The sequence below is a fragment of the Syngnathus scovelli genome, chromosome 7 (assembly GCF_024217435.2).
Source record: "Syngnathus scovelli strain Florida chromosome 7, RoL_Ssco_1.2, whole genome shotgun sequence".
NCBI lineage: Eukaryota > Metazoa > Chordata > Actinopteri > Syngnathiformes > Syngnathidae > Syngnathus > Syngnathus scovelli.
The window spans coordinates 5,730,359-5,754,614 of record NC_090853.1 but is presented as its reverse complement, the minus strand read 5'-3'; the positions used below and the strand labels follow the sequence as shown (position 1 = coordinate 5,754,614).

Below are 24,256 nucleotides of genomic sequence, written 5' to 3'. Positions count from 1 at the left end.
ACAACCATAATATATGCGTGCACATAGATCAATTTAGATAGGATTCAACTTTATTTAGATTGTCAAAAAGTACAAGGCAACAAAATGGAAATTATATCTAACTGATCCTATACTCTTAAAATAAATGTGTTCAATTAATCTAATAAGTTCCTGTTTGGTTCCTCCTCGACTCCTGACGACCGGACTAAAAAGACTCAGCAATAATGAATAATAAATGATGTTTGTGAATCGTATTTGGCAACTTAAGTACATGCTCAAAATGAATCCCAGAAGCATATGGCTCATTGCCCAAGGTTATTTTTGAACGCCGTGTTACAAGAAACTGCAAAGAAGTGCATTTTTGTGATCCCAAGGTGGCTTGATTTAAATATAAGTGAGGCAGTATTTGCTTATTTTTTGGACGAAGTTTGAAAAAGTGACCTCACCTGTGATGTAATGACCTCGATGGATGCCATGAAGCGGTCAGCGATGATGGACACCCCCAGGAACATGTACATGAGAGACACAAAGTAGACCACCGCCCGGGCGATCTGGTCTCCGAGGCCAGGCCGGTTGGGTCTCCAGACGGGCAACAGGATGCCCGGCTTGCACACCGTCACGTCATCGCATTTGCCCTTGGCTGGGACGCTGCTATTTCCATATGGCCCGGCGGAAGGCAGGGAGGAGGGCAGCACGGAGGTCGAGACCGCCGACCCACGCTGGGACTCGGATCGGCAGGGTGGCACGGAGGAGAGGAAGAGGAGGGCGAAGAGGAGGAGGGCCGGGGCGGGTGAAGAGAAGCGAGACATGGCGGCGCTACCTGGAGGGCACACGAAGGATGGCTGCAGGCAAAAGCGCTAGTTCACCTTCAAAAGAGAAAGAGATAAATTAAAATAAGGTAAACCTTATGTTTAAAATATTTTCATTTATTTTGTATATTTCAGGGCACTTTTAAAAGTGGACTTTCTGTGTCCTTTTGGGTCTGACTGCCATCTGCTCATAAAAGATAAGTGAATCTGAATTCAGGAGCCAAGATGTGCTCGTTTAGTGTCCATCCAAATTTTGTCTCTACCTAGTTGGACCACAGACTTCAAACTTGGTGCGACCTAATAAAAATATTTTGTGGTGTCATGACATCGCCTCAGTATTATAACATCTTGACTCAAGGTCTCTTCATGATGGGAATCGTAGGTGTGCAAAAAAGAACAAATAAAATGTGTTTTGGTGCAAAGCGCTTTTAAATCACAAACCAGGGAGTTTATTGTCATCCATTAAAGGTTAAGGGAGCGTGCAAGTGCCATCCATCCTTTTAATGAATAACCAAATAATTTCAAGAGGTGAGTAGAGTATTTGCCCAAATAAAAGAGGCTCATGACTCATTTGAGAAGCGAGCGGCATACTTTTTTGGCTCTTTTGAAGTTAAAAGAGAAAAGCTCCAATGTGGGTAAATTAATCCGTGACTGAATTGTCAAAGAAGCTCTTAAGCAATGTTATTGTTGTCATTTATATTTTATACAAAGTAATATGTCTCCATTTTGTTGTTGCTCCTTTCAATCTGTGTGCCTTCTTTCAACCTCGCTCTGTCCAATAACAATATCCGTCACATTATAAATGACCAGAGGGAAGGCATACAGATTCACTATTGTCTTTCAAATAAATAAAATAAACAAATGAAGCATGACTTCAATGACAAAACTGTGAGGGTGTTGATGGATCAGCGACGCACTGTTGCCATGCCGACAGGGGCAGAGATCCTGAGGGGCAAATCGATCGATGGCGGAGAGATGAGGGGGTTGTTTTTGAGAAAGCGAAAAAGACAGCAAAGCTTCATTTATCAACCGGAGGAGACAGAGCTGAGGGCAAAGCTAATTCATTCACGAGCGGACACACACAGAGAGCTTTAAAATGGAATAACATAAATAACGGAATGTATTGTGAATATATTGCTGGAGACCACCACCAAGGCCGATCAATTCTAATTTGGATCAGTTTCACATAGTTGCGATTCATTCATTGGGGTAAAAAGAAAAAAAAAAGGATCTAATCTTGCAACTTTAGCATATTGCCTCAATCCATCAGGTAATTTTCTGCTTGGTCTTGCAAACAGCGCTGACAACCACTGGCACAGTTAGAATATTTTTCTCTTGGGGGGTCATGGGGAGGCCAAGGGTATCTCAGTGGGGTTCGCAAAACATACAAAGAAAATATTTACAAAACAAAACTACTCTTCAAAAAAATATTCATTATTTGACTTCAGTCAAATGGCTCAGATTTTTCTTTACATGTGTGTTTATTCAGGACTGACCTGGCCATCAAAGTTTATGTTGCAATGTTTATTTGTATTTTGTCAACACCTTTGAAGCAGTATTAATGTAACACTGTTTATGAATGTTGAAGTTTGATTGATGCATGAATAACAACAAGTGTTTATAGCAAAACATTCCGGCTATCGATTCAGCTCCCAATCATTTGTTGTGCAGTGTGAGTCTGCACACTTTTAGTTACAGCGTAGCGCTCTGGAGAAGACTTTGTGACTGAAGCCATAAAAAAGCCTCTTAAAAGCTGAGAGTTGTGAGAACATTCATCTCTCTCGGGCATTGAAAAGTGGCATTGTGATGCACTTTGAGCCTCTCTGCACCTCATTTCGCCGTTTCCAAAGCGAAGCACAAACGCAGCAATGTACGTCAAATCGTCCTCATAGTTTGCAGGAAGTACAGACAGACGCAGAGACAAACACGAAGCCGAGGAACTCTCTGCTGAGGGGAAGGGGAAGATTGTCTCTAAATTGGTAAATAATAAAGCTGCCTATTGGGCTCCCAACACACCCTGAAGTACGAATTTCACACTCTCACTACTTTTGCTTTGTTCAACTGTCATTGACAAAAGAAGAAAGCAGTTTATATATATATATATATATATATATATAAAAAAACTGCTTTCTTCTACTGTGCATGAGTATTGATGTCAAAAATTGCAAAGTTGCGGCGATACTGTGACAGTATCCATTGGCGACCAATCCTCCAAGGCATGTTGATTAATTAATGTGCAAGTCCCAAATGATCTAGAAACCTGTTGATTAAATATCAAAGAGACACATCAGACGGATGGAAAGCAATACAACATACAGCAGATGGTGCACACACACACACAGACACACAACACACGCACGCGCCAAGTTGTTGTTTGGCCTCCAGGGTTCGTTCGTGCATGAGGGTGAGACCTAAACATGCCCGACAGCTGAGCTTCATCTGTGTTGTCCTCTCTGGGGACAATAACTTGTTTTCATATCCGGTGCCTCCAGCTGCTGTAAAGCTAACTGAACATTTTATGATGGCATCATTTCAGGCCTCCGATGGAAACATTAGATCAATTTTCTCTGTATCTCCTATGCCAACAGTTGTTTACTAATATAGTATCCCTCTCCTTGCTAAGATTCCTCAAGACTCGCACATATAAAAGAAATTTTACATTATGTCACAATAATAGTTGTGACTGTCACACATGTTCTACAACGGATGGATGGATGGATGGATGGATGGATGGATGGATGGATGGATGGATGGATGGATGGATGGATGGATGGATGGATGGATGGATGGATGGATGGATGGATGGATGGATGGATGGATGGATGGATGGATGGATGGATGGATGGATGGATGGATGGATGGATGGATGGATGGATGGATGGATGGATGGATGGAACGGTGTGTAACAAAGAGAAAAACACAAAACAAAAACACATTAAATTGCAAATTTGAACTGAAATATAAATAGACATTAAAACAGCAAAGTAAAATGGAAAAATTAACCTTTTGTTACAAATTATTATTATTTTCTTTTTACCCTATAAATATATATCCTCATGTGATATTTTCTTCTAGTTTTCCTAAGCTGCTGCTCTACTTGAAAAAAATAAATGGCTTGTTGTAAAGCCTTGTACATTGACAATAAAGTATCTTTATCTGTTAATCTATATTCCGGGTCTAATTCTCTGTCCTCATATCCAGCCTAGATCTAGTTTTCTCATACTCCTGTGAGAACACTCAGGAGAGAAAACACAATTTTGACAACGACAAGCAACATTCATTGTATGCATGCACAAACATGCACACACACACAGTGTGAGTCGTCATGGAGACAGAGCAGGACACTTTGTGAGAGTGGAAAGTGCTTTTCAGGCAGTTTGACAGGTGCAATCTAAGAAAGAGCTGCTCTGTTTTCATTAACTTAAGACTTTGTGCAGCTAAGCAAGCAACAAGTAAGCAATCCTTCCGGCTGCCAAGTGTTTATTATTGTCAAATCAATAGCGTGAGCATTAAATGGCTTCAAGTTTCATGTTTAATTTAGCACCCTGCACTTTGACATATTGGATATTTTTCAGAGCAGAAAAGCACATTTGCAGACTCACAGCAGTGCGCTGTCACTTATATGCCGTCTCTCCACACTCAGAATAAAATGCATAAAAGAGCTTGAGATTTTGGCCATTGACTGTGTTGGAATAATTTTAAGTGAAGCTTTGGCCTGCCAGACCTGGAGGCCTCACCTTTACGAGTTTATCTTTTCCTTTTATCTCTTTGTTCCTTTTATGTGATAGGGATGTCTTTTGATCCCTGTCAGCCATTTGTACCTTTCCTGTCCTTATGTTGTCTGTGTGTTTTGGTTCCCGTAAGAGTCCTTCACTAACAATGAGCAGGGCTTATTTGCATAGGTGAAATGTTCTTTGTTTGATTCACAGGAACTTCATTCCTTCTATTTAGATATCGGTTTGGTTCATAGATTGTAGTTTATCAGACCTGTTTTTCTTTGTTAAGGGATACATACAGTTAGAAGTAGTTGCATTAAAGTTATCCCATATTTACTCAATGTTTGTTTAAGGAACTGCATACCGGTTACCTCACGTTTGCTTAATGTGTGTTGAAATGTTTAGGACAAGTTACTTATTACTATTGTGTGTTAATTACCAAGTAGATAAAGTTAGCAAAGGTCTAGTTGCATTTGTTCCACAGCAAAGCGGCAATCAACGTGCGTCAGGACATTTGTTGACCTCGAGGACAGGTCAGCCTACTGTGAAGGAAGACAGCTGCGGACGGCCTCTGCGGGGGGTCAAGAGCCAACAGCGAAGTGCTAATTCACACCACACTACATTCTTTTGCTAATCAGCGTTGCTACAGACACAATCCCCCCTCCCTTTAGTGTAGCAACGCCTCTGTAACCAGGGCAACCATAACATTAAAAAGAGGGGCACGTGGAGTAAAGACTCAGAACTGATGGAGGTTGTAACTGAGATTGCTTGCTCTATCGTTCTCCTCGCGAGTAAACCTGTTCTGGTTGTCTTCTCCTCTTCATTCCAGCGAGTAATTTAATGTCTAATCGTATTTAGACCCAACAGACTGTTAAAAAGAACCCGAGCAAATTTGTTGCATTACGTTCATCATACTAAATCACAAACTTCATTTTGCTAGTGTCATTTTGCTGCTTCTACATGTAGTCTGACTTAGCCATTAGCATTTCTTTAACATAAAAAAAATCACTGCAACAATAGTCGTATTCACGCGCATGCTTGGTCACTAATGGCCTCTACAATGCTCATTCATCACAACTTGGCTTTGGCCACCTTTGAACATAATGAGCCATTATTGTTACTTTAACCCACAATGCACTGCGGTAGCCTGTTCAAGCCATCGACCTCTTTCTGGCTGGTTGAGTCACAAGTGTCAATTGCGGCCTAGCTGGATGGCGTAACTGTGCGAAACAGCTTCACGCACGGGCTGTTATTGTGTTTCAGCACCATTGTGAATGCTCCTTTTGTTCTGAAATTGATTGACAGTTAGAGAAGTGGGTCAGAGAAGTTTTGGTTTTGAAAGAAAAAGTTTAGTAAAAAGGACTTTGTGTAAATTGGAGAATACAAACGGCCATTTCAGTGAATTGGTTGAGAACAGAGTGTAAGTACTTTTGTCACTTCAAGTTCAGGCTGACAGACAGCTAGGGGGTAAAAAGTCAAAAAGTGGACTTTGATTGTCAGTGTGAAAGAGTCTAAGTGGACATGAAAGTAGTCAAAATTTACCAATATTCTCTGGTGCTCTCTCTTCCACTCTGGGGCCACATAGAAATTCTTTCCAATCAGCAGTCGGTCAACTGCAGGAAAGAAGAACGAGACATGAATGAATGAAAACCTTTTAGCTTTTAAATTAAATCACCATTTCGAGTTTCGGTGCCTATGTGAGATGCCCAAAAATTGTGTGATTATCAGAAACACGAGAGTTACTTTTGCAATAAAAGAATCAGGAAGAGGACACTTCTTTGCTGATTTTCTTTTTTTTTTCTCCTCCCGCGAGCTTCATCGAGTGACATAAAGGTCTGAGTAGTTAAATGTCGACCCAAACGCTATCGGGTGACATTATTGAGTCGGAAGACTTTAAAGTTCACCTCCCAATTATGTCCAGATTGCAGCTGATACCCCCTGATTGATGACCTTTTTAACAGAAATCTTGTTTAAAAGTCTAAAAGAAAAAATTGTCTAAAGTATTGCCATCAATGTTTTACTAGCAGAGTTAAACCCAGAAGGCATATCAAATTCATTAAGGGGAATCAAGAGAAAGTGACTCTTTCACTGAGGCTTAACAATGACTCATCTAACCGCCATCCACTTCTTGGATCGTTTGTGGATCAATGGGGTAGCAGCCCTTGAGAATTTCCCGTTGTTAAGATGCTAAGATATAATAGATGCTATCATTACACTGCCCTCATCATTATGTGAGTACCCTGCAATAAGCCAAAGCTCAACAATCTCATAATCAGCTCATTTGGAATGACATTTTTGCCGCAAGCTAAATGTGCTCATTACTGACCTTCTTGGTGCAGAGAAAAGACATATTTGAACTGCCACTTGTTACTCACCCATGGCTAAAATAAAAACAAGCTAATCTTACCATATCAGATTTTTTTTAAATTAGAGATAGGTTTTAATAATATCACATTATTATGTACAGAATTTTTACCCCAAAAGTGTAAATAAATAAACATAAATAAATAAATTCGCTCTGTTGTTTCCTTGCTAAGTGCTAACTAACAAACTAAGTAACAAAACACAGAACAGGTAATCAAACTCGGTGTGTTTCTCATCACTTTGGGGCAATGGCTTCTCTGCCCCACACAACAAAAGACAAAATTGCAATTCAACCTGTTCCTACGCAAAAAGACATGGGACAAAGCCTTTTTTCAAGTGTAATATAACAAATACAAATTCATAATAATGCTTCTCTGCCAATTTGGGGCAGATAGCTATTCTGCCCCACCCAACCGACACATCCACCTGTTGCTAGGCAGAATATCTGGGGCACTTTCCATTTAAATGCAAATCTGTTTGCATTATGTTAACGGAATGTGGGATGCGAAATGGCTTCAGACCGCCAGAAAGCTAGATGAATAAATGTTAGGTCAGCAGCCCGAGACACTGTCACTTGTAGAGATAACCTTGCGCGTGTTATTTATCTTCAGTGTTTTCCTTTGAGCAACCCAAGTGATTGTGATTGACAGGTCAATTACTTCATAGCCCTTTTACACACTGTTAAGGTAATAACCCGCTTCACTGGGTTCGGAATAAATTGTACAGCTCGCTGATGCACCCCGGGAAAGAGGCTACTTCCATAGAAAGCTGGAAATTTTATTAACTGTATGTAACGCATAAAATTAAATATCAAGAAAATTATTATTTATGGAGTTATAATATGACAATAAGTAAACACGCTGTATTTGTATTTATTAATCAGCTCGAACAGGGTTAGGGAGGCCTTCTTACTTCAAAAATTGTTTTTATTACCAATTATTTATTGTCTTCATTTTGTCACATTTCTTTTGGTTCAACTGCTTCCAGTAGTGTGCGGAGATTTTAGATTTTTTTTTTTTTGTCTGATCAGATTTCAACTGTAATCTGCATGGAGTGAGAGGATCAGCAGTGGTTGGCCCATGTAATCTAAACTGGATTAGCCACTGCCACTGCTGAAGAGTGAAGAGAGGGAGCAGAAGAAAAGGCAGACGAGCAGGAGAAAATGTCAGCCACCGACATAATCATTGAGTAATTAGGAGCGTTTGAGGCTGATTGGAGATGAATACAATTAGCGGCGAATGAGAGCAGGGTTGCTCCAAAAAGGAACACATCACTGGCGGCTTTATGTAACTGGCTGAGTGTGAAGCAGCTACAGAAGGACACGTCTTCTTCATCCCCCTCGTCCTCATTATAGGGACTGTGGGAGCTGATAGACTGAACAACAGTTTCTGACAAGGTCATTGAAAGAGTGCTTTGGCCCACTCCACTCAGGATGTCGGATATGTTTGGCGAGCGTAAATGCTCTAATGGCTAACCGAGATGGGAGGATACTAGATTTAAAAAAAAATAAAGCTACAAACTGCGATAATTTGGGGTTATAAAAAAAAAAAAACAATACAAGATTGCATTTTTTTATTCTAATAGATATCATTCTATCTAAAAAATATGACGCAATCCCATTTTTCGGATGCTCGAACATTCTAATAAAGGAGTGTTTCTGTCCTTGAACATGCATGCGTTGAAGCAAGCCTTAAACAAGTTGAAGCGGAGCATCTGCCAGCCCATCAAAGTGCGTTTACGAGGACACGGCTGAGTGCAAAGCATTTACTCGACTCGAGCTCCCAATCTGAGCGGTGGGTGAATGAGATGCTGCAGCGAGAGAGCCTGAGAGGGACACCCACGCCAGCTGGAATAAAAAATCTTGGCGGCGGATATGTATGGATCTTGCCTTTCATCACAAAATAAAATGAAATTGAAACATGCTGTTGGAAGCCATAAAAATGGCAAGGACCATTTTGGCTTCGTTTTCTCTGTTTACACTAGAACATGGGCAAACGTTTGCAGGGCATGTTTGATTTTTTTTTTTTTTTAAATCTGCCAAAATGTTAATCATAAAATATTATCATCAATTTTAATTAAATTCAATGCTACCAAGGAGGTGAGATTTTAAGAGGCGCCTTTCTTCAATCAGAAAGAAAAAAAACATGAAATAGGACATCTCAATTGAGCTTCAAACTGAATCAAAGCTAGATTGGAATGGAATACCTGCCAGTGTAAAGTGAGGAAATTAGAATGCGGCAGGGAAAAGGACGGAAATCCGCTTCTATTTAGCATTCCGCCTCCTTTTTTTTGTCAGCATCATTCTTTTACCCTCACCTCCCTCTGGTTGCTCTGTAAACTTTGTTTTGTGTGAGCGTGTGTGTGTGTGTGCACGCAAATGTGTCGAGACATTCATCTCCCTCCAGCCACCCTCAGTAATTACAACGGTCCCGGTTTCTCTCTCTGCCCTCATTTGTTTCCAGAACCAACACGGAAGATGTGTGTGCATGTGTGTGTGTGAGTGTGTGTGTGTCCTCATCATTGTGCTTGATACATGTGTGAATGTGTGTGGCAATCAGCCTGCAGTCATTCGTATTTAGATGAGATTAGATAACCTGATTGGGGGATTTGCACTGATGGAGGAGTCTCTCATACACAAGTGCACACAGACGCACACACACACGCGTATACACACACACACCAAAGAGAGACACTGGAGTCATGCTGATGCAAGAAAAGAACATAAACACGGCAAAGTGGAAAAGAAGAGGATGAAAGAAGAGGAAGGAAAGAGCATCTGCAGTCAAGTAGTGTACAGAAGACAGAGAAACGTTGGAATTGCCTGTGTGTTTTCAGGCATGGCTTTTCGAGATTTGTTTTGTGGGTCTACGCATGTCTATTTTCTGACATGAAATGGGCTAAAGGGGTCTAATTTTTCTGAAGAAAAAGAAAAAGAATATTAGTGTCATGTTTATGGCTTGTTATCAAAGGTTTGTCGCCCACAAGCAAATCTCTCGCAATTTTTCCGTCTAGTATACGTGGAAGCATTAGCGTCGCATAAACAAATTTGTTGCATAAGGATTCCTCGAAAATTGTCAAAATGACTTCAAACCAAAGTGCAGGGTTTTTGTGTTAGCTCACATTTGCAAGTGTACCTAATGAATTGTCTGCTGCTGCAAATACACATGTGTGTAAATGTGTGATTAGACAGGTTACAAAGCTAATTGGTGATAAAGATGAACATCTCATACCATCTTTGCTTTTTAAGACCTCATTAGTGTGTGTGTCTATGTGAGCTAGTCAAGCGCCCACAAGGCCCAAAACATCTTAAATTCACCCAGGGTGCGCGTACAAGGATGTGTGCATATACACACACGCGAGACATTAGCCACCAATTAAATCCTTGTATGAATAATAGTGTCTTGCTCTGCATATGAACATGTGTGTGTGTGTGTGTGTGCACGGACAATTCCCCTCTGGCCTTCTCCCGGGAAGCCAATTAGGAGGCAGCAACCCCATACTCCGCCCATCACTGTATCTGGGCAGAAATCATCAGAGACATATAAGGTTTATGAATCATTGTCGCCGTGACGACACCATGCAAACTGGTGACTAGTGCAAGTGTACATAATACCGGATGTATGGGAAATATTAACAAGAGCCGCTTACACAGACCCCAACTTGCTCCTCTTGCGATAAGCAGCTTGATTGAAACAAAATTACCCGATTACGCTAAAGTGTCTTCTATATCGCTTGCCCATCTTGCACGCACCCAATTGCTCCACTAGAACAGAACCTGTTGTCCAGCCTTGTCTGGATTGCTCAGTTCATTATCTGGTTATGCTCAACTGTCTTCATAAGTACTGCTAAAAAAAAAAATAATAAAAAAATTTGATAACCATGACATCATCTATTTGGACCAGATTGTTTATAAGAGAGCACCTAAAGGAGACTTATTGATCAAACTTCATATCCGCTGTTACTGATGTGCAAGACGCTTTATCGCTCGCCACCGATAAAATCAGGCATGACATGACTGGATGCCAGCACTCAGGAAGACGTCATGGTTTCATCCAGGCAGCTAACGAGGTATGAGATGCAATCGGGCTGTGAAATGAACAGAAACACTGCAACCAATTGGACGTGATTGATGAGACCGGTGTGTGTTTGTTTACATGTGTGCGGGGAGGCAAGACAATATTGCCAGGAAGCAGATGTCTGTCCATTCACATACACACTCAACGTAAAGATGCTATCATTGCTTTGTCTGCTCATATTTTTGCACAAAGAAAACACAAATTGTCGACAGCTATCTTATCAGTCACTTATATATTAAAAATATCAAATATATTTTCTGTTGATTTACATATACACACACATTTGTCCATTCACACGCTTACACATTATACGAGGTTGATTTTCCCGACTCAAACTCATGACTGCCCTGAAACCAAAATACAGAAATCCAATTATGATTATGTTTCAACTCTTTTAAGAGCATCCAAACATGATTACATCATTTGATCTCATCACGCTGACATGTGACAAGACACAGCTTCCCTACGGGAACGCAATTACGTAGGCTTGTGTGAGTGTGATCGTTTGCTTTGGTTTGGCTCCATCTTGAAATCCTTTAACACACTCTGCACTGCATTGATGCTCATTTGAAATTCACCGACCCTGATGTGTGTTACGACTTGGCACTTGAGATGGGGTGTGTGGGCGGATGCCCACAGAAGCAGACCGTAACAATAGATGAAACCTTGCTCACAATGTAGAAGTGGTGGACGTGTGTGGAATCCCATCGCACGCTGCGCCTTGACCATAAAATACTCGCTGTGTATGCGTGCAATTACCCAAGCAACAACATGATTTTAAATGAAACTTAAATTGAATCTCAGCAGTCAGTGAAACAGAAAGTGTCGTGCTATACTCTCATTTATCTTGTCGTAGCTTATATTACATGACAGTGAACACAAATGTAAATACACACACATGGGCATGTGCATAAAGTCACACGCACGTGAAAATTGCTCCGACAGCATATTCAAAGGTTTCCGCCTGCTTAAGCATGAACTGTTAAGCTAACATCCATTTTTATCCTCTGAAGACAAAAAAACAGAGCAAAAGTGACTCACACCAACATCACAAACCGCACAGACCAGAAGCGACAATGCAAACTGTACCAAAGAGGCCAGTAAAAATTAAAATGCAAACCACAGACACACTGCAGTTTGGCTTTAAACTGTAGTGAGCTCTGCTGAGTGTATGAGAACGTGACCAATTATTTTTGTTCACAGAAGGCCTCTGTTTTAAGCGTTAAGGATGCAGCAGCTTGTCATCGGGACGAGCCAGGCAATGGGGGACAGAGGTCCCTTGTTATAGCAACTCGTATAGCGACAGATTAATCGAAGAAGCGCTGATAGGAGAAAGAATGAGCTGTCAGGCGCCATTATGGCCGAGCGCGGGCTTGGAGTAGTGGCAAAAAAGCAGCGAGTAAACGGATAAAACAAATGAAAGCTTCAGCTTGTTATGGTTGTTGCTGTAAAGTTGTAATGTTGAAGTATAAAAGAGACAGACGGTCATGTCGGGTGGGAAGCAGCAGGCAATTATTAGTAGATGATTCATGAAGACTCAACAGCCAATCAGATAATCCCTTAGAGTCACATGACTCTGGTCGAAAATGTTCTTCTGCCATCGTCCATCTGTACACCATAGACTCTTGCTATCATCCATTCTCGTTATCATTGATCTGGATTTCAGTACAATCGTCCGTTTGTCCAACAACCCACCATTAATCTATCCATTTATTCATCTCTCCATCCATTCGTCACTCCGTCCAGCAATTCCGTTAACCATCCATTATCATCCAACCATCACCTATTGAGGTGACAAAAAAAAACGATTTACAATCACACCCACGTGAGCTTCTGTTTTACCGCCATCGATTACGTGCCGATTGGATCTAGCACATCCGAGGCCCAAAGCGCCGACTTTCACGCCGACTTAAATGAAGATTGATTTTAACGATGTTCTGAAGTCATCCACGACCACACGGGAGACATCATGTTAGCAGCGTGTGAGTATCATCGATTTACTAATGCTTTCTCTTAGTGAGACAATTATGCTAAATGCCATCAAAGTACAATGAGATGACTCATTTGCATAACAATTATGTCATTGATAAATGAAAGCAAGAGGAAAATCGTAATATTGGTTTAAACCATAACAATCGACACATACAATTTGTCATCACTCCAAACTCTAACAAGATGGCTACAAACTGCACCAGGACCGACCCGAAGGATCCTCGGCAAAGATTCAGCGCCTTGATGGAAAAAAGTAACTAAAAGTAAATCAAGTCTTGAGTGACAGAGCAGAAGACACTTGTTCTGGCAGCTGCAGCTCAAGGGAACAACTTCCTGAAGCTGACGGATGACTTCCCAAAGTACAAATCAAAGCAGATTCCCCTCTGAGACCTGCCACCGGGGTTACAAGCATCTGAACCAGTCCATCACTTTGTGAGGTGAAACCAGCGGAGGGTGAAGAAAAAAAAAAAACATGAGGATGAAGAACATGATGAGCATCGGGGATCAGGGGCTGACAGGAACAACACACACTAGCGCACGGGCACACAGACAGATGTCTGTTGTGAAGCCCTGATGAGAAAGTGATGGACGATACAGGAAGGTCTCAATAAATCTTTCAGTTCTGTATGTGAGCATGTGACTGAAGACATGAAGATGTGGCAAAGTGAAATTATTTGGTGGCAAATTTTTGGGGTGTGTATTGATAAAGCAAAAACCTTTTGAATTTTTTTTCCCTGGTGGCACGGTAAGGCATGTTGTGTGTGTGTGTGTAGCTTTGTTGTTTAATCCAGGTGGTCTCGCAGCAGGTGCATGCTTCATCAGAATGTTCTCTCTTATTGCGTCATTCACCCTGACCGAGTTACTAACCAAACACACACACACACACACCGAATAAATGGGCACACGTTTGCAATCCATTTGTTTCCCAAGCTCATTCAGCATTTCATCTACTTTTAAACGCAGCCAATAAAATGCCAAACTACTGTAGGGCAATAAAAATCCTAATGAATCACTTTGGAAAACAAGTGAGTAGATGTTTGAATAATTAATTCATTGACTCTTTTTTTTTTTTTTAGTTCCTGTCACACACAAGATATTTGGCCAAATTCTAACCTTGTGGAGTTAACTTGCTTGTTTTGTGTTGTAATGATGAGTCATCAAACTCAGCCGCCATGCTCCGCCCACGCGCAATGATTAAAAAGTAAGCATTTTCACAATTTATTGTCTTAATCTATATTGTAGTAGTCAGACAAAAATCCAGAACAGGTTTCCCTTAAAAAGACGCCTGGAGATGGTCCAAACACCCAATGATGACTGCTTCCAACCAAAATGATCTTCTCGAGACGTTTTATGGGTTTCCTCGTGATAGACGCTTCTATAAAATTTCATGATTTTCTGTCTTAAAAAAAAAAGATCTAAGTTATCAGTTTTTTTTATGGTTAGTCATCAAATTCTACTGCAATGTTTTACCCACACACAATAATGAATGCTCATATCCGTCCAAATTTAGCAGTGCCCATTTATCAAGTAGACTTTTTGTAAATTTGCTAGCAACTGACAGAATGGAGGACTCGAGTCATATGACTTGAACACGAATCGACTCGTCACTAATTTTATGACTTGCATGTAAAACACAGTACCGAGCTTAAATGATAATCATGTTGTCTTATTGGACAAATGCACCGGGCCAGTCGTAAACATGGACAGGAAGCGAGGAATAAACGTTAGGGGCCTTCCATCATGTGTACGAGTGCCCCGGGTGTCTGAGGGAGCTGCAGCGTGCTCATTACCCGGACGACCGCCGCCCCCGGGGATGATGCGGCATGATGCAAGACGATGTGTCATACACACGCTTGCACACGCAAAGATAGACGCTGACAGAACGTTAAAGGGAAGTCAACCCCCAAATTTTCTTTGCAATATGTTCTCTGCAGCCCAAGTAGTCGAGTCTGATTAATGTTTGTGGAATATGAATTAAACAGGCAAAAGACACCTGTTTTTCTAAGCCACCGCATTGGGCGGCCATTTTGCCCTTTTCTGTCAACTGAAAATGACATCACGGTTGCTCAGGTCACAACCAATCAGGGCTCACGATGTTTCTGAAGCTGAGCCGTGATTGGTTGTGACACCTGGGATCTGTGATGTCGTTTTCAGTTGAAGTGGCAAAATGGCCGACCCTTGAGATGGATAAAAACGAGTAAATTTTGCTGCCTCATGTTCCACAAATGTAATATTACTCAAAATACCATGTTTGGGTTAGTGGGGGCCCATATAACATACCTAATGTAAATAAAATTGTGATTTAACACAAAAATAATACAGCAAAGGAGGATACAGAGGGCCACAAAATGTCAAAACAATTTCGTAGATCATGCGCAAACCATGCACAAAATGTTGGAGCGAAAATACGATGTAGTTCCCGCTATTTGGGATTTTAGTAAATCAGGCCCGAGTGTCAAGTAAGCTCCAGGCTCCAGTGGAGTCCACCCTAAGAGAAGTTCTAATTCATACTTTTTGTCTGAGCTTGACCTACTAGTTCTCATCTCACGGGCCAAGGGCGACGGCAAAATCGCTCATCTTAATTGACCAGACTTTCCTTTTATTCCAGTGAGTCTCACCGCCCCCCAGCCAGCGGCCAGCAGATTGACTCATGAATCCACCCTTGACACCACCACCCTTTTTTTTTTTTTTGTCTTTCTTGTCACCCTCACAGAAGACATTCCAAATTTGCTCTGAGAGAGAATAACGAGCAATTTAAAAGAGCGGCCCGAACTCAACGTTGTGACACGCTGACAGGTCCATTCGATGAGAAAGAGGGAACGCGCCGACCAGGACATGGAGGGCTGACACGAGCAATAAAAAGCACAAGAGCTTCACCACACATATGCACACACACACTATTGCATATCCGTAGAAGCCGTCCTTCAGAAAGTTTCCCAGCAATAAACTAACTCCAAGAAAACCTCACTTTTATTCATCTTGATAGACTATTTGCTTGCTTTACTTGATGCTGCTGTTTTGGTTAACAACAGCATTCAAATAGGCAGATAATTGTAATAGCTTCCGTGAATTGATATAATTACAGTTACTACTCGTTGAGAAATGATGGGCGTTAAATTGCGAAAGGGGTTCAGTAATCTGATTAATACGGGCTCAGCTGCTATTTTAGTTCGCAACAGAGCCCAACTCCAAATGGGCCTGGCAACTAATTCTTAAACATGACTAGCTTTTTTCTTTAATGGGAAAAGAGACGTCGTCATTTTCCAACTAACTGGGAAGCAAGATGGCTCCAAGGCCTCAGCGATAATGACTCAAAGATCATTATGGGATGTAAGTGAAGTGTTACACGTGGAGATGAATTCAATCAGTGCACGATGCACGCACTTACACACAAACAGCTGCAATAATCCTTGGCTTTAAATAAAGCCCGCAATCTGCTCTGTAAAAAAACATCTTGGCGCTGGTGGAATTACGTGATCCTCTTTACCGCAATGACTTCTTGGCATCCATTCATCGTCAATTTATTTAACTGGCAGTATTATTATTGTTTCGGTCATAGTTCAGCTCGATCCCAAGGGGACGCTCCAAACTAAACCGCAAACTACAGCATGATGATGCTCATTCAAAATTAAATTAGAATTAGAAACCCAAAGATTCCCTGAATTCAGCCCTAACATAGTACGGAGCAAATGAAAAGGTGTGTCTGTGATTTCAGAGGAATTTAAATGACTGAGAATAACCACAGCGTTGAATTGAACAGAGATGTGTATTGTATCACCTTTAGTGATGACCATGCAAAATTCTGAACACGGACGGTCTCCAAAGCTCCATTTTAGTTGAGCGAGGCGTATCATCGACGGCTGTAAAATGCCCATCTGGCCCTCAGTCGAACGCTTCCCTGATTCGTGATCGGATACTGTGAAGTCACACTGGACGTTTTACTCGCAGCTGGATGTGAGTTTCTCCAAATGTTCAGGACAGCACGTGTGATGCAATATGCAAATGAGCACATAGGAGGTAAAGCATGCTAGTCTTGGTATGCCTGGTGCACTTTGGCATGTACACTGTTGGGACAAAGGACAATTATATATTTTTAGGCATGCTAATGACTTGCTGTTATTGTTTACGAGCCTTTCATGGCCAGCAAACAAACCTCCTCGTCATTGACCTTCACCTTGGCGGTTGCTGATAGCATGATGTTGCTAACGAGCGTTATCAGCGAGTAACAGACACAATACATTAAATCAGCCCTCTATTGGAGTGCACATCGCCGGCTGGCTTTTCAATCAATTGTTCTCTCTTCACACAACGAAAGTTGTCATTTGTGACAAACTGTAATTGAACCTCTGCCAAGACACAACAGTTGGCAATCATTCACCGCATCAGCACCGAGGCTCAGCTGTCAACAAAAAGTGCCCCAAAGCACCACTTTGATTTTTCATAGTGCAATCACCTGATAATTAAATCAAATTAGCTCATTGTTGCGCAACAAGCGCCAGAGGGTTGCATTACGCGACAACTTCCAACAACTTGACAATACAATACAACACATACGCATCAACACAATGTCAACAACATTCCAAGGATGGAACCTGAAGGCATCTTACATAAGGCACTTCTACCTTCATACATCGTAAGCTCGTCGTAGTGTGCCATCACCATATGGCAAAAATTACCACTCATATAGATCATCTGGAATTTACAGGGTACTAATCTGCCCACACACAAACGCACAAACACACACAGCATGTGGTTACAAGAAGATGGTTCAGCTGGTAGCAGATCAAGGATAAAGATCTATTAAACCATAAATTAAAAGGATGATCTTAAAGGAAACATGGGATATTTTTTAATCAAATTCCTAGATGCCTTAATCAAATGACGCTAATATTGTCGCTAACATGGTCTGCGTCCTACAAGACACTCAACATCCACTCTTAAGTATTCGCTTTTGTTTTTCATGGTGCAACTTTAGGATGATGTAATCAAGAAAGTGTTACTCGGTGATTTTACTTAAGCGACCTTTCCAACCCCTCTGTTGACTTATGTTTAAGAAAAAAAGCAACGAGCAAGAAATCTAGTGACTCAGCGCCGTTATTGGAGACTCTCTGAATGATGCTTGCAAAAAGCCTCTCCAGACCCAATAAAGCAAGATCCCATTAAGATTTTTATTTTACTTTCACATAGAGGGAGCCTTTCATCACCAAGTCAGTAATTACATTTTATCACTTAATGTAGGGAATCTCTGCATGTGTCGCAGACAACTCCGACCATGTCAACAATTTTATCGAGCAATGTGCCGAATTAGCTCATGTTAACCTGCTAACATGATAGCGCTGATTAGCCTTTGGCTTTAACATGACAGTGTTTTTGTGTAGTCTGGCAAGGTAGAAGGTAGTTCATGTAGCCTCAGAGGGGTGAAACTATGTAAATGAGTCACAGGGCTGCAGGTAAGTGGTGGCGAGTGGAAACAGTCGGTCGGGAAATCCCCCGAGAGCCATGGGACGAGGTATGGGGCTGTCGTTATTTCACGGGAGTGGGTACAGATAGAAGAGTTGAAGCGGAGGAAGCGTGGAGCGTGTAATTACAAGGACAGGAGGGGAGGGGAGAAGGTGGAGTTCGAATAAGGAGACAAGGAGGTGTAGTTAAGGATAAGGAGATAAGGAAGCAAGAAGCTGCAAGAGGAGAAGGATATAAGGAGGTGAGGTTTACAGAGCAGGACAAGGAAGAGGGAGGAAGGTGATGCAAGGAGGTGTAGATATGAGAGAGGTGGAGGAGGGAGGAAAGGAGATGGGGGAGGTAGGAAGGTGTAGTTAGAGACCAGGCGGTATGGTTAGGATGAGGAAGCAAGGATGGGAGGAGGAGGCAAGGAGGTGAGAATAAGGGGATAAAAAGGCATAGGAAAAAGAGGAGGTGTAGTTTGGAGGAGGAGGAAGGATGAGGAGGCAAGGAGGTGTAAATAAGAGAAGAAGATGAAGAAGGCATTGAAAGACAGAAACATTAGGAGAGGAGGAAAAGGAGGTATATTTAGGAATGGAGGTGCAAAAAGAGGCATGAACATGGCCGACATGTTTTGATGTGTGTCAGCCAGAAGGAAAAATGAAGCAGGATGGAGGAAGGGTGGGGGAAGGATTGAAGGTGGAATAGACCAGCCAGTGGGAACGATGAGGGGAGGGGGCGAGCAAGAAGGAAAGGCGGATGAGGGAGAAGAGGAGGAAGGGAGGGAGGCGTAATGAACAAGTGGGACAAAAAGCTGCATAAGCACGTTTGACAAGTCATCAGTCACTACAGCAAATGAGCGGCGCATTTCATTTATACGCTTTCTGCTCTACACACGCCCGTCAAGGAAGGTAAGAAAGGAAGGAAGGAGGAAGGGAGGGAAGGAGGTGAGCGACATCATGGATGAAACATCACAAGGAGGAATCAAGGGAAGCCCCGGAAAGCTGCAGAGAGAAGAGAAGGGGGAGGGAAAAGCTGCGTAGGGATGCCCTGCTGCAAGGATCTCCTCTTCCTCCTTCTCTTCCGCTCCCCTGCATGGATGCTTCAGGGGTGCAGAGGTGACCCAATAAAGGCCAAAAATTTACATGCTATATTCTATCACAAATAGACAGTGTGACACAATTATTCACCAGGTGCAAAATAAACCCCAAATATTCCAAGTTATGAGCATAAGAATTCTACTGTTCCGCTGCAACACTTTCAAACATCCAAATGCTTTGCCCTAATTAGTCAATGATAAATTATGCATTAAAGAAAAATAAGCATCTCCCTCAAATAAACACATGCATTTTTTCTATCATAAAAGTCAAGTAACAAGTGTAATTTTATGCACACTACCATTCGCAAACCGACATGAAAAAGTCAAGAAACCCTTTGATAACCGCAAACCAAAACAGCAGCACCTAGTGAGTCAGGTAGTTCTCATTATAGTCCCTAAAAATGCTAAAAGGTCCCGCATCTATATAAACATACTACAATTATTCTTAGTGCCTCCGCCGATCTGCAGTTGAGATAAAGAACATCCCCATCATGTGTGAACATTTTCCAACATTGAAATCATTTATAATATATTGTATTATTGTAATGGTATCGATATTTTCTCACGTCAACAAGAGCGCAAATTGCAGGCTCATGCATGTCTGTGACGCGCATGCGCACAGCTGTCAGGCTGTCCTAAGATTTATAGAAAGTGTTTGTCTGCATGTGCAGCACTTGATTTATTTCCATATTTAACATGAACCAAATCCTTTTATGCTGTTTGATTTATTATGCTTCTCCCGTGATCAGTATGCAAGTCAGCTGGCGTCTCATTAACTTTTACGGTTTCCTTATATGAATAAAAAAGGCATCTGGTGCTGGTGCGTGCGCGCTGCCGCCGGGGGAAGTGCGTGCGTGACACCGCTCCCGGGGACAACTTTGGGGACGCGTGCACGTCGTCATGAGTGGAGCAATGGAGCTTCTGGAAGCTTCGTTTTGCTGACACGCTTCATTCTCACACTGTGGTCACGAGTGCACGAGCACGCACGACATACACACGCGTGTGCACACGCACCACACACAAACACACACTGATATATAAGCGACGAGCAATTCAAGTGGAAAAGCCGATGTGTTCTTACCTTGTGATCTCCGACTGCTGATGATTGAGATGATGATGATGGTGGTGGTGGTGGTGGTAGTGATGAAGTAGGCGCAGAAGGATGTGCACCCGACGACATGTGCACCACCACTGAGGAAGGGCAGCATCATCATCACCAGCACGTCCCGCCTCGGCCCGACCGACACCCCCCGCCCCTCTTTTTTCCCCCCTCTCTCATTTCACGCACACGCAAAAGCTGTGAGTGTGTTCTCGTGGGGATGAATGGAAGAAAAGGATGAAGTTAAAGGAGCTTTGTTTACAAGAGAAGGGAAAACACTGAGGAAGCAAGGGGAGGAAAATGTAGAAGGAGAGAGGAAACAAAAACAAAAGCGAGGAGACAAGGAGGAAAGAAGGAGGGATGAAGTTAAAGGAGCTTTATCTGAGAGAGAGGTGGAGGAAAGGAGACAAGGAAAGGAAAACAATATAAGAGGATGAGGGATGAAAGCTGCTTTGCCCACAAGGAAGAATGGCATCAAGAACAGGAGGCAAGGAAATAAGAGGGGAGGAAGATGGCAAGGAAATAGGAGAGATGAAGTTAAGGCAGATGAGGAGATGGGAAAGCAGGGGATGGCAGAAAAAGTATAAAGTTAGATCATGAGGAGTTAAATGAGGAAAGGAACGAGACAAAATTTTGGAATCAAGAAAAGCAAGGGGATGAAAAAGAAGGTGACAAGGACAGAGGAGGGGGAGAGGAAAAAATGTGAATGAAAGAATAAACTTTTTGATCATCCATGATTGACTCCTCTCACAGCGGCAGAGCCCCCCCTTTCACAGATTCTCCAGCCTGTGGAATTACCAAAGTACAGAAATCGTGTCTAATCCGCTTTTACGCTCTAAATGAAGGCCACACGCCATGCTGGATTTTCCTAGTCATAACATCAGAGCCTCATGTGACAATGAAAGAAATAAGGACATGAAACCAATAAGAAAAAAAGAGGACAAAATGAAACAAGGAAATGAAACGAGGTGAAAGGAAACGTCAAAAAATAAGGCTCCGAACTTGAAAACCATCTCGTCCCAAAGAAAAAGAAAGCTGACAAAAGGAAACACGGCCAACAAACATCAGAGTTGAAGTAAAATAATACACCCAAGGTTCTGCTCTGTGTCTCTTTAGCAAAACATGTCAGCATTCACTTCCTGCTGTGTCCAAATATGGACATAACAGTCCATCACTGAGAATAAACAATACAAGATGGAAATAAACTTCTTTCCCACCGAGCTGCGGCGGATTATTTCTGCCAATGTGAATACACTCTGGAGAGCGTGGAATGTCACTCAGGGGAGCGTAAAGGAATCTCAGCAAGTCTCACCAACAGCACCATATTGTGCAAGGGAGAAATTGATGTGCCAAGCAGGTACGCAAAATGGCCGATGATTGCGTTGACAAAGCCATTTTCTTAAAAACTTGCAAAAATTACTAAAATATATAAAAAAGCAAATGACAAGCTGGCGCACTAAAGGTTAAAACGGTCACATTTAAATATTCTAAATTGGGGAGTCATTTGGGGACGTCTCGAGGGATGGAGCAAGAGGAGAGCACATGCTCTGTATGAATTATAGATCAATCCCAGAATGCAATATGCTTTACAACACCATACATCCAAAGACTCATCTATAATTCATGTCAATATCATTTAAAAAAAATCCATATTAGGCATCCACCGGTGTGCACCTCGTCAATACTTGGGAGAATTATTGGGAAAGCTAGAAAAGCTTTTGGACAATTTGCCTTGGAGTGGGCAGGCCTGATCACAGTAGCCCTTCAGGGAAAGAGATTTTTTTTCTTCTAAAAAAGTTACAACGTAAGAATAAATATTGACTCTTGATAATGTGCATTTCCCTAGTTATTCTATTTTCAAATGAAGTTGGATTTAATTCTCAGAAAACATGGTAGTTTTAATAAAAAATAATAAAAAATAATCAACCCCTGAAAAACCCATACTGTTTAATTTAAAAAATATATACTTATTACTCCAAGTTCATCCTGAGTTAAATTATGATACAATTTTTTGTTTTCCTATTCAAACATCCAATCAAAAATAATCAACAAAAATAAACTCAATATATCAGTATAATAAAATAATGTGGGTTTGATAAAAAAGTTCTTCGCTCAATTAATTTACATAAATTTAATTTGCAGAAAACTCAAATATAGTAAGTGCATTTTTTGAATATTAACATTTAAACAAAATTAAGTTAATTTAAAAACAAACTATGGAAAAATGTGAAAACAGATTTTATTTATGTTGGAAAGGTGGTTTTAGTGCATTTTGGGGGAAGTGCAAGAAAAATTAATACGAGCAAGCATTAAGCATGCACAGTGTACGACAGACTGAAGACTAAATGGAAGCCATTTAAAAGCTAAATAAATACAGGATGTGTGTGTGTGTGGTGTCAGGTTAAAGGAGGACATAAAATCCAGAAGCATTTTTTTGTAAGGAAACTTTTTATGTGTGCTTGGTGAGCATCACTCATCATCGTCGTCATCATCATCATCATGGTTAGACAGAAAAAAAGGCCTTTTTGCAGTTTCCAGTACAGCAGATAAGGTTTCTCATTATTATTAAAGAGTACAAAAAAGGGAGAAAAAAAAATCACAATTTCCAGAGTTCATTTCTACTGCCAGGTGAAGAAAAAGAAAGAAACAAAGCAAGAAAAGAGAGTGAGAAGCTTTTGGTCCTGGAGTCTTTTTGTACGCGACTTCCTGTTTGTCCCCTCCTCTAATATGTACCCCCTTTTTTTAAAAAAAAAGAAAAACAAGCAAACAAACAGTCAGAAAAAAAAAAATCTGCCATCAATTTAGACCCACCCCCTTCCCTCAATTCATCATCATTAATATTGCATAGATTTCTTTTTCATTTCCTTTTGGACAATTTTTGTTGAAGACTGGTCAGAATGGGGGGATGAGAGGAAGTAAAAAGAGAGAAAAAAGAAAGAAGACGGTGCCGAGGACACAGATCAGTAAAATTGATTAAATGATGACGGCAGTTACTCATTGGGCAATTTTTTTCTTTTTTTGTGCCATTAGTCATTGTGAAAAGGAAGAAAACAAATATTTACAGTGTCCTTACAGCACCCTCTATTCCGAAAAATCAAGAAAAGGAAGGGAAACAAGATTGGTCACCTTATCCATCAACAATGGGCATTGTGAGTAAATACGTGGTTTCATTTCAGATTGATCGAATTCCCCCTCGAAAAATCCCGCCCCTCCCCTTCCACCTAATCCGGCCGCCTCAGCATATAACTATGACCTAATACACAAACATCGGCAGTCGTGTCAGAAATTCAAAATGATAAAATAAATTTCGCATACTTATCAAGATTACCCGCCTCAAAAAAAAAAAAAAGGCAGAGAGGGTTAAATTAACAAGTGCCTGCCCTTCCCTCCCACCCCAAAAAAAAAACAGGGAAGGAAGCCTTGAGAGCAATGATTCCATATCCTCAATAGCCATCTGAACGTCCATCTATTTGTAAACTCTTTGTCCTCACTAGACAATTCAGCGCATTAGCAGAATTACTTTTTTCTTTTTTTGAACTAGGACTGAACTTTACGCTGTATTTCAAGGATATTAAGCCTGAATGGCTTTCATGTACTTGTATGCATGTCGTCCTGATTTATAAGACAATTTAACTGACCAGAGTGCACTTTTTTTTCTGCACACTAGTAGTACAACCTTGATA

The 24,256-nt window shown here is 41.3% G+C and overlaps 1 protein-coding gene across 3 annotated transcripts in view; it reads right to left on the bottom strand.

Moving 5' to 3' along the window:
• slc8a2b (solute carrier family 8 member 2b) overlaps positions 1–24,216 on the bottom strand; it is a 30,086-nt gene extending 5,870 nt beyond the window's left edge. Inside the window, exons 1-3 of one of the 3 annotated variants that reach the window (XM_049724931.2) lie at positions 20,556–24,216; positions 6,047–6,117; positions 426–845 (exon numbers count right to left, since the gene is read on the bottom strand). In XM_049724931.2, coding sequence (XP_049580888.1) covers positions 426–788 — 363 coding nt within the window. In that variant the 5' untranslated portion in view covers positions 789–845; positions 6,047–6,117; positions 20,556–24,216. Of the gene's footprint in view, positions 1–425; positions 846–928; positions 1,984–6,046; positions 6,118–20,555 lie in introns of those variants that run through there. The other 2 variants (XM_049724932.2, XM_049724933.2) reach the window with 2 other exon arrangements.
• Positions 24,217–24,256: the final 40 nt, after the last annotated feature.